General features: G+C 19.1%; 3 protein-coding genes across 3 annotated transcripts; 1 reads left to right on the top strand and 2 right to left on the bottom strand.

Moving 5' to 3' along the window:
- On the top strand, positions 1–6114 carry PGSY75_1358000 (putative patatin-like phospholipase; the record flags this gene model as incomplete). The annotated part of the gene is made up of 2 exons (XM_018787607.1): positions 1–151; positions 359–6114. Coding segments are annotated over 2 exons (5907 nt in total), but the record flags the coding sequence as incomplete, so codon positions are not given.
- Positions 6115–6759: 645 nt separating this feature from the next.
- On the bottom strand, positions 6760–8217 carry PGSY75_1357900 (pyrroline-5-carboxylate reductase; the record flags this gene model as incomplete). Its single annotated transcript, XM_018787606.1, has 6 exons — positions 6760–6815; positions 6950–7382; positions 7509–7574; positions 7728–7802; positions 7905–8044; positions 8199–8217. The coding sequence occupies 6 exons, from the start codon at positions 8215–8217 to the stop codon at positions 6760–6762; spliced, it is 789 nt and encodes a 262-aa protein (XP_018640348.1).
- A 1362-nt stretch (positions 8218–9579) lies between these two features.
- PGSY75_1357800 (putative TCP-1/cpn60 chaperonin family) lies at positions 9580–11818 on the bottom strand (the record flags this gene model as incomplete). The annotated part of the gene is made up of 3 exons (XM_018787605.1): positions 9580–11022; positions 11189–11319; positions 11803–11818. 3 exons carry the CDS (start codon positions 11816–11818, stop codon positions 9580–9582), a joined length of 1590 nt encoding a protein of 529 aa, XP_018640347.1.
- Between the last annotated feature and the right edge of the window lie 429 nt (positions 11819–12247).

Below are 12247 nucleotides of genomic sequence, written 5' to 3'. Positions count from 1 at the left end.
TCATTAAGAATGCAAAAAAATATATTTAAATATATCACACCTCTTTCAAATAGATTCAATTTAACAAAAATAAGAAAACTTAAATTATTCAGAAAAGAAAAGCAGAAAAAACAAGTGACCGTTTTTAACCATGTTGTAAATAATTATATTGGTAAGAATATATGATAAAAATAAAAAATAAAAAATTGTTAAGGAATAATAGACACATTTATTTTATGTAATACAAATATATATATATATTATTATTTATATAAATATATGCATATATACATATAGTCAATATGACATAATAAAATTTATATGTTGTCATATATATATATATATATATATATATGTATTTTTTCTTTTTTATGTATAGGGCTTGATTTATTCTTCACAAAACTGAACAATATTACCAGTAATCATGAAAAACTCAACTACATAAATTTCCTTCAACAAATTGTAGAGGATAAGGCATATGAACACCTACTATTTAGTAATAATTATATGAGAATAATAATATATATATTGAATGAGAAATGTTTAGTTATTAAAAACAATGAAGAAAAATATGATGATTTAGATTATGAAATAATATATAGGATTTTATTAATATTTAAAAATTTAACAAGATATAAAAGCTTTTATCATGTAATATTAAATGACTATACACATAAAAATAAAAAAATATCCTTATTGTATACTCTTATGAATATATTAAACGAAAAAAACGAATTCAATAATAATAATTTAGAGAAATATAAAGAATACAATTCAATATTTAACTATTTTACTTCTTTCTTTAAAAATGCAGAAGATACAAAAAATTATATTACTCAAGACAGCTCAACTGAATTAGATTCTAAAATGAAAAATGAGGAACAAAAGGAAAATGAGAAAAAAAGCCAAATAAATCAAATGAAAAATAAGATATATGATATAGGCAGAAATATTTTATTGAAATTAAAAGATGAAAAATTAAAAATAGAAAATAAATTAAAATCACAATATGTAAGAGGATCGACTCATAATACTAATCAAACATCAACAAATTTTAAATCTATGCAGAATCAAGAGGATGTATCATTAGAAAAAAAAAAAAATGATGATCATCATCATATGGATAAAGATAATTACAATACATCAGAAAATAATTTTAAACAGAAAAATATAAACATAACAGATCAAAATAAAAACAATAAGGATCATTTATATGATGATACCCCACAAAATGACAATAACACTAATATCAATGATAAAAAATATGTAAATAATATAGAAAAAAAAACAAACAATATAATAGATCATTATAATGAAGAAAATGATATTACAAATAATGACACAAAAGATATATTTTTAAAAAACCAATCAGATGTATTGTTTGTTCCATTTTATTTTAACAAAAATACAAAAGATAATATTCTAACAAGCATCATAATTAATTTTCTAAATAACAAAAATATAATCGTAAGTAAGAAAAAAATTAAAAATATGAAAGGAAAAGGAAATATCATTGAACATATAGGACAGGATTATAACTGTAACAATTATTTTGATATATATGAAAATTTTGTAGAAGATGATAAAGACATTTTAAAATATGAAAAAAATAATAATATGAATACATTAAATAATAAAAATTCAGTGCAAGATGTAAATAATGAATATAAATCTTACGAAGATGATCAATTTGAATATGAAATTGAAGATGAGGAAGAATATTCAAATGATGATGATTTTAATGAAAATAAAGAAGAAGATAAAAAAATATATGAACGTAAATTGGATGAAAATGATATCAATATTATTTTTAATGAATATAAATATGAATCATCTAAATTAAAAATATATAATGAAAATAAAACCAATTCTATTAACATGGGTTTGATGATATTAATAAGGAAAAATAATGTCGATACAAATACTGTTCTCAATATGCATCATTATAATAATAATGATATAGAAAAATCTATAAATAATAAATATGAAGATTCTACAAATAATATAAAGAACAATGAAATATCACCTGATAAAGAATATAATAAAAATAATAATACTAATCAAATATATGAAGATATATATGTAAAATCACACAACCAAATAGATAGAAAGGGAACAGATAATTATGTATTGAATGGATTTATAAAATCAAATTTAGATTTATTAAAACCTTTTAATATAAATGACGAAGATGATAATAATATGATAACATCTGAATGTTTAGATATATCAAATAATAATTGTATTGATATAAAAAGTCCATATTTAAATTTTGTTTTATTAAAGAATTATATAGAATCCTTATTTACACATATAAATTTGAATGATTATTTTACTAACAAATTATTAAAATTATTATATGAAATTTTGATAGAAAATAAAAATTCCATAATATATAACCTATATTATTATACTATTTTAAAAGATGAAAATATAAAAAAAGTCACTGACATATTTTCAAAAAATGTAAAAAATAATTTAAATAAAGCTAATACAACTCTTCTTTTAAGAATATTTTATATAATGTGCTTTCAAAAATCTTTTTATATCAATACAGCTATGCATTACAAAACGAATGAAAAATATGCCTACTTGTATAAGAATATTGCTAAGTATATTCAAGACATTAAAGAAGGTGAATTTATTAAGCAATTACAAAAACAAGAAGATATTATAAAATGTTTAAAAAATTTATCACTTTTTTTTGAAAATAAATATAAAAATCAAAATTCTTTTTATATTTCAGATGTAAACAAAGATCAATATTTATATGAAAAGAAAATTTTTAAGAAGAAATTAAATAATATATATAATAGACATTACATATGTGAATATAAAGATTTAATAATTATTAGAAAAACAAATATTATTTTAAAATCATTAGGTATTAATATGTATGACTTATATAATGATATTATTTTTCTTGATAGAGAGAAAAAAACTCATGAATATTTAATGAAAGAAACTTATAACAAAAAAAATATAATCAATTATGTGAATGATATATTTTGTAATATTTTTAATAAATTTAAAACTTTTTTTACATATCAACGTGAGGAAGAACCGATTTTAAGTGCCTCTCAAAATAAAAATATAAATAGTAATACTATGTTGAATGAAAATAGGGACCAGTCAAATAAATTAAATACAAATGATAATCAAATAAACCGTTTGGAGGATAAAAATAATATGTCTGAATTAGGCACAAAATCGTATCAAAATATAAATAATAATAATAATAATAATAATAGTAATAGTTTTAAGAATGATAGTGATTTTATATCCTCTTCGAACGAAGGACAAATAAGAAAAAAGAATAGAACTGTTATATATAACTTAAATGATAAGGAATATATAAGTTTTGATAAATTTAAAAATATAGTAATAGATTTAAAAAAGAAGAAAAAAAGGAAATTACGAATATTATGTTTAGATGGAGGAGGTATAAGAGGTTTATTATCCATAGAAATATTAAAATATATTAATAGTAATTTAAATAAGAATATTTTTGAATATTTTGATATAATATGTGGTACAAGTACAGGAGCTATTATATCTATTTTAATAGGTTTAGAAAAAGCTCACTTAAATGAAATTGAATTTTTATATAATTTATTAATAAATAAAATATTTCAAAAAGATACATATGCTGTAAGAAATACTAGATATTTATTGAAACATTCATATTATGATTCAAATATATTAAATAATATATTAAATTCTTTTTTTAAAAATATTAAAATGTTTCATTATAATTCTGATTTTTTTACACCATATGTATTTACTGTGTCTACACAAATGAACATAACACCATTACAACCAGTTCTATTAAAAAATTATAATGGTAATTTACATAAAATAAGAGAAGCCAATATAGTGGAAAACAATAAAAATATTAATCATAATAATGAATATGTTGATGAGAATGATGATCATAACATTAATACACCATATAATTATACTAATGATAGTTATGATAATGAAGAAAACAATACACAAACGAATAACAATGTATATGATAGAATAAATGATAACAATTTTGATGATACTACTACAAATAATAATAATAATAATAGTAATAATAATGATATACATATAAATCAAAATATAAGTAATGTTAGTATATATAAAAGTTTCTATAACATTTTTGTCAAATATGTATTAAGATGTACTACTGCTGCTCCTGGATTTTTTAATTTCTTTTCATTTGATAATAATATATATGCTGATGGTGCTATATGTTTTAATAACCCAACATTATTAAGTTTAAATGAATTAAAAATTATTTTTTATAATTATATAAATACAAAAAAGACATCATTTATGGATAAATTAAAATGTTTTTTTTTTAATAAAAATAAACCATATAATAATGAAAAAAGTAAAGAAAAAGATGTAATTAATATGAATGATTATATTGATTGTATTGTAAGTATTGGAACAGGTAAATTTAAACCCAAAGTAATAAATGAACTAAATGAAAATAAATCATATGATACATTTTTAAGATGGGATGTATTATTAAAGCAAATTGTATATTCAATAACAAACACAGAACTTACACATGATATATGTAATAATTTATTAGATAAAAATAAATATTTTAGATTTAATTGCTTTATTAATAATATTAAATTAGATGAAACTTCTCCTGAAATTATTATGAAATTAAAACAAATTGGAAAAAGATATTTTGAAGACCATAAATATAATCAACAAAAATTAATCAGATTAATAAATATTTTGGAAGATAAAGAAGAATTAAAAAAATATGAAGAAAAAAGAAAGAAACATATATGGAATGATTTATATATTAATTCTATTAAATCCAAAATTTCTAATCTTATCTTTAACAATGACAAAATGAATTCTGATTCTTCTTTTATGAATAATTCTTTCCTATTATCTAAAAATAATCATATAAATAATAACCAAACAGATAATCCAAAAGATTCATCGAAAAATAATTCACTCAGTCATACAATAGATAATCATAACATAGATACAAACAATAATAATAATAATAATAATAATGAGAAGAAGAATAAAAAATTAATTTCTCCATATTTAAATTTTAATTTTAATCTTATGGAAGAAGGAGATAAATTTGATCTAAACAATATTGAAGAAATATTAGATATGATAAATAAAAATAATAATTCCTTTACTAAAAATAATACTTCATCTTCCTCTTCTTCTAGTGGATTTATTAATTATTTCACCAAGCTATTTTCTAATAATAATTTATTTCTTGAAAAATTAGAAAGCGTCAATAAAAGTAATATATTCAATAGAAACAAAAATGAAAAAAATAATTATGTTAATGTTATTCCCAACACAGGTATTAGAATATTACTCAATGAAATATATTTTATACTTTTAAAAAAAAATCTTTATTTTCACACGGATGAATATAATAACCTTACATATATGAATAACAATGATGATGATCTAAATATAGACAGGATGATAACGCATGATAATAAAAAAACACCAAATGGTTCTTCAACAAAAAAGCGTAATAATGCAGATATGGATCAAACAAATGAAAACATAACAAATGAAAATCAAACAGAAGAAAACCAAATAGAAGAAAACCAAACAGAAGAAAGCCAAACAGAAGAAAACCAAACAGAAGAAAACCAAACAGAAGAAAACCAAACAGAAGAAAACCAAACAGAAGAAAATCAAACAGAAGAAAATCAAACAGAACAAAATCAAACAGAACAAAATCAAACAGAACAAAATCAAACAGAGGAAAATCAAAAAAGTAGAAAAGAAGATAAAAATATAAAAGATAATAAAAACAAAATAATGGAAGATGATCTTAATTTAAATTATATTACTGACGATGATGCAATATTTTTCAGTGAGAATCATAATAATGAACAGAAAACTTATTCTGATAATACACATAATACGTCAGATAATTCAATAGATGATGAACTTATCCATTCAGATAATACAGTAAATTTAACAAATAATCCAAATATAAATAAAAACAGAAACTCAAAATTTAAAACAGATAGCAACCAAGGAAATTATGATTTTTTTAATTCTGAACATTATACAGATAATAAAAAAATTAATATATTAGACTTATTAAGATGTTTCTTTTTTAAAAAAGAGACATAATTTATTAAAAAAAAAAAAATAAAAAGAAAATAAGAAAATAAGAAAAGTATCTATGTTGTATTTATTTTGGGTTAAATAGTATTACATACAGAAAAAAATAATATATATATATATATATATATAATTTGTTTAGTTTTATATTATCTTTTTAATATTATTCTTTATTAATTTTCCTTTCATTTCTATGTTCTTTAATTTTTTTGTTCAATTTATAATATTCATATATATATAAAATATACATATATTTATTTATAATGAATTAATAATACTTTTCACCTTCCATTGTTTTTTTTTTTTTTTTTAATATTTTATTTTTTAAAAAAGTGGACATAAAAATGATATTAAAAAAAAATATAATACACCTAAAAATATATATAATATTTATGAATTAAATTATATATTAAAATATCCTTAAAATTCATAATACACATTTGTATTTCATTCATATTTTTAAACATTTCAATTTATTATTATTATTTTTTTTTTTCTGTTAAATTTTTTCATAAAATTTATAAATTTTCTTTTATAAAATGAATATTAGTATACAAAAAAAAAAAAAACAGAAAATAAGAGGATATGTTGAATTCATACAATATAATCAATATGGACAACAAAAACATATATTTATAATAATAATGTTATAATTTATTTACTACCCATGGATTTAGATTTTTCACAAGCAGCTTCAACGGCATTCATTACTAACAAAAAAAAAAATAAATAAATATATCATAATTAATGATGTACTTTTATTATAAAATATATACATTTAAAAAAAACTTGTTATAATTATAAATATATATATTAATAATTTAACATTTTAATTTTTTAATACCTGTATATTTAAAAGAATTTTTTTCCAAAGAATATAATCCTACAGCTGTTATTCCTCCAGGTGAAACAATGTTATCTTTCAGTTGTTGAACAGGTTGATCTGATTTTTTGACCATTTCAACTGAACCTTTAATTGTTTGTAAAGCTAGATTTTTTGATAATTCTCTAGATAATCCATTTTTTACTCCAGCATCAATTAAACTTTCAATAAATAAATAAACATATGCAGGTCCACAACCAGAAATAGCTGTTGCTATATCCATATCTTTTTCTTTTATTTCATGAATAATTCCACATGAATTAAAAATATCATTGACATATTTTTTATCAGTAGAGTTTACATTTTTATTGGAACAATATATAAAAGATCCTTCACCTACTAAACATGGTGTATTGGGCATAACCCACACGATTTTGTTTTCACTTCCTACCATCTTAAAAAAAAAAAAAAAAAAAAAAAAAAAAAAAAAAAAAAACATATATAATATAAGTATACAATAAAAAATATGTGCATATACATATATATGTAAATACGTATAGATATAAATACAAATATATACCTGTTCTAGTTTTCCAATGTTTAATCCACCGCATATTGATATTAACAATTTGGATGATAAATAGGGCTGTAGAAAAAAAAAATAAAAAATAAAATAATAATAATATGAAGGATTATAATTACAATAATTTTTAAAATTAACTAAAAATACAAACCATAACACATGTATATATATATATATATTTATGCATATACTTTTTTCTTTTTTTCATTAGTGTACCTTAATATTATTTAACACAGAACCAGCTATATCGGGTTTTACAGCACATACAATTATATCACAATGGCGTGCGAGCTACACAATAAAATAAAACGTATATTATCAAAAAATTATATTAAAAAAAAAAAAAAAAAAAAAAAAAGAAAGTTATATAATTAAAATATTTTATCTCATTACTTCTTCATTGGAACTCATATAATTCAAGGTACTATTTTTTTTAGATGGTCCGTAATAAAATAAATTTTCCTTCTTTATAATATTTGCATTTGCTATTCCATGGGCTAATGCAGATCCCATTTGGCCAAGACCCATAAATCCTTTTAAAAACAAAACAAAAAAAAATAATAGTTAAACATTATATATTTTTTTGGTATATATATATATATATATATATATATATTCCATGAATCAAATTAATTAAAAAAAAAAAAAAAAAAAAAAAAAAAAAAAAAATAATAAAAAAATACTTACCTAATTTTATATTTTCCATTTTTCTACAAAATTATCTTATACACGTATAGATTATTTTATTAATTAGAAATATTTATAAATAATTTTATTATTATTATTATTTAATAATATCAAAATATCCTTTTTAAAATTTTAAAACAACAGATTCTTTATAATTATAAGTTGTAAAATTACTGTGTTATTAATTATTAATAATTTTTCAGAATACTTTTGTATTTTGAATTAAATTGAAAAATAAAAAAATAATTATGATTAATCTATATAGATTTATAAAAGTGATAATTATTTATATATATATATATATATATATATATATATATAAATATGGATCATTTGTAATTAATAAAACAAATATATATAAATGCTAATATATTTAATTCATTTATTTTCACATTTATATACAATAAAACGTTTAGATACGGGTTAATTGTGAATACTATTGTTATTATATTATTCCAGGAGGATAATAGAATGTTATTTTGAAGGAAATGTTTATTCGTATATATAAAAGATATCCCTATATTTATATACATACATATATGTATGTTATATATATAATAGCGTATTATTTTATTAATGAAGTTTTATTTTAATTTTTTTTTGTTTTTTCTTTGGAGTTATGAATAAAAAAAAAAAAAAAAAAAAAAAGATAAATTCTATATAGAATGATGAAATTCATATTTTAATTAATATATTTTAGCTTAAAAAATTATTTAAATAAAAATGAAGAATAAATTTAATAATATATATGATATATATATATATAGTAGTGCCAATATAATATAAAAATGTAAAGGAGAAAAATATTATGGAAAAAAATATATGTTAAAAATAAAAAAAATAAATAAATACAAATAATTATAAATAATATTCATAAGCCAAATTATTGTCAAACAAGTATTAATGTATATACGTATATATAAATATATATTATATTAATTTAATACATGCATACAATAATACTTAATAATTTCTGGTGAAAAAATGGAACATAAAATATTATAATAAAATTATAAATATATATATATATATATATATAATATGTATTCTTATTATTATATTATTTTTTTTTTTTTTTGTATTCTGTACACTTCCAGTTATGTATTAATAAAAATGCACACATTATAATATATAAACCGTTATATTTTCTTTCATATGTATTTCTTATATATTTAATTGATAAAAATATAAAGTGATATTATTTTATGAAAATATAACTTCCTATTTATATCTCATATCTGTAATATTATTAGAATTTCTTTTTCTTTTTCTTTTTTTTTAATCTAAACTTGTGTTTTTTGTACATACATAAAGGAAATAATATATATATATGATTTATTTATATTTTTTTTTTGTTTATTTATTTAATTATTATTTTTGTTTATCTACAAATAACAGTGTCATCAATTTTAAGAATCATCATAACAGTTTCGGTTGCCAATTTAATTGCTGTTGATGTAACTAACAAAGGTTGTATAACATTTTCATCAATCATATTTGAAATGGTACCAGTTCTAATATTAATACCATGATATTTATTACCTTCTGCATGTTTATTTCTTAATTCTGTAACAATATGAAGTGGTGATAAACCTGCATTTTCTGCTAAAGTATAAGGAATTAATTCTAAGGCATCCGAAAATGCTTTTACACATATTTGTTTTGAACCCTTTAATGTATTAGCCCATTGATACAATTTTTGAGATAATTCCATTTCTGGTGCTGCACCACCTGGTAATACAGCCTTTTCTTTAATCAAGCTTCTAACAACACATAATGCATCATGTAATGATCTTTCTGCTTCATCTAACATTAAATTATTTGAAGCTCTTAATAAAACTGATATAGTATTTTTTGACTCTACACCTGTTATTTTTACTATTTCTCCATATCCTACTGATTCAGTTGTGACATTTTCAGCATATCCTAGTTTATCTGCTGTAAAATAATCTAAGCTAGCTACTGGGATACAATTACATGTTTTTGATATAAATTCAATATCTTCTCTATCTATATCTTTTATAACCATAATTTTAGCTTTAGCTAAAAAGTCCAATGCTAAATCATTTACAGCATCACGTAATATACTTTTCTGTATTATTAATAAATTACATCCTGTGCTAGCTATTTTTTTTATCATTTTACCAATAATTAAACGTTCTTCTCTTAATAATCTATCCATACTATTATAATCTTTTACTACAACTGTATTGTCCATATCTGTTTTAGGTAATGATAAACAAAATTGAATTAATCCAATTTTTGCTTGAGTTAAATTTTTTAGGCCTTGGGCTTTTTTACTAATTTTATTTCCTGTAAAAATTAATCCATCTACAATTTCGGTATCTTCAATGGTACCTCCTAATTTTTTTACAATTCGCACATTATTTAAATCGACATTTGTATCTTTGTTAATGTCTGTAATTTTTAATATGACATCTACAGCAATTGGTGCTAATAAGGATGAATTATAAGATACAACCTTTGAATTTAATGATGTTATTGCATTTTGTATTAACATATTTTTATCATTTAAATCAATAGGTATAGACATTTCTCTTAATATTTCTTCACTTTTTAATGAGGCCTCAAAAAAACTTTCAGATATTTTCTGACAATGTATATTTTTATCTAATAATGATTTGCATACATTCAAAAATGAACCACACATTACCACAACCGATGTAGTACCATCACCTGCTTCTACATCTTGAGCTTTACTAAGTTCAACAATCATTTTGGCTGTTGGGTGGGCTACAGCCATTTCTTTTAAAATTGTAGCTCCATCATTTGTTATAATAACACCCCCTTTACCATCTTCAATCTATAGCAAAAATTGAAAATAAATAATAACAAATAATAAAAATATATATATGTAGCACCATATAAAATATATATTGATATTTCAATTGATATACTATTTTTATAAATAAACAAATTATGCAAATAGATAAATATATATATATACATATATATATAAATATTCATACCATCTTATCCATCCCCTTTGGCCCTAGGCTTGTTCTTGTAACATCGGCAACGGCCTTTGCTGCTAATATATTTGTTAGCCTTACATCGTTTTGCTTTTCGTTTCTATTTAATTTTTCTGTGTTTTTATTCTCTAAAGAACCATAAAAAAAAAAAAAAAAAATATATGTATATAATATATAATAAAACAAAACAACATATAATTGTATTACATTTCACATATGGAGATAATAAGAAAACTTATATTTTATTATATCAGAATAATAACAAAAAATATATATTACATAAATACATAATGTTGTGTAAATATTTCACAAATATATTTTTCACCCATATTTAACACATGTATTAATATATAATTATATGTTATATAAAATAGTCGTACAAATAATATATATATATATATATATATATATATATATTAAGAGACTTTCCTCTATATATTAATATACATATAATTTAATAAAATCTTATAAAAAAAAAAAAAAAAAAAATCATCACATTTTTTAATTTTTTTTTTAAATCAACATGTTATTTCATAAATATATATATATATATATTTTTCTTTTATTTATTATATTAATTTTATGAAAATATGTTATCATATTATTCTTACTTGCTACTTCTGCCATTTTCAACACAATATAGAATATGGTTTATATATTTATAAAAATATTTATCAAAAAAAAAAAAAAGGGAACAATATAAATATAAAGAAAAATGTAATTGAATTATATATACATATAAAGACTAAATTAATATAGATTTCTTTTCTAAAACATAAAAATTATGAAAAAGAAAGAAAATAAATAATTTCGTTGCTATATAATTTATTATTATCCCTTTTTTTGTTCATTTCGAATTTAAACAAAGAAAAATATAAATATAAATAAAATATATATATACATATATTTATTTATAAATAACATATGAAGAAAATATTTATAAAATAAAAAATTATCTAAAAATTAAAGTATCTTCATTAAATCCACCATATTTTAAAGTGTTTAATAATATTATAATAAATATATACAATATATATGTTATATATATATATATAT

The sequence above is a fragment of the Plasmodium gaboni genome, chromosome 13 (genome assembly GCF_001602025.1).
Source record: "Plasmodium gaboni strain SY75 chromosome 13, whole genome shotgun sequence".
Lineage (NCBI taxonomy): Eukaryota > Apicomplexa > Aconoidasida > Haemosporida > Plasmodiidae > Plasmodium > Plasmodium gaboni.
The sequence above is the reverse complement of the archived record's forward strand: the minus strand, read 5'-3'. Positions and strand labels throughout refer to the sequence as shown.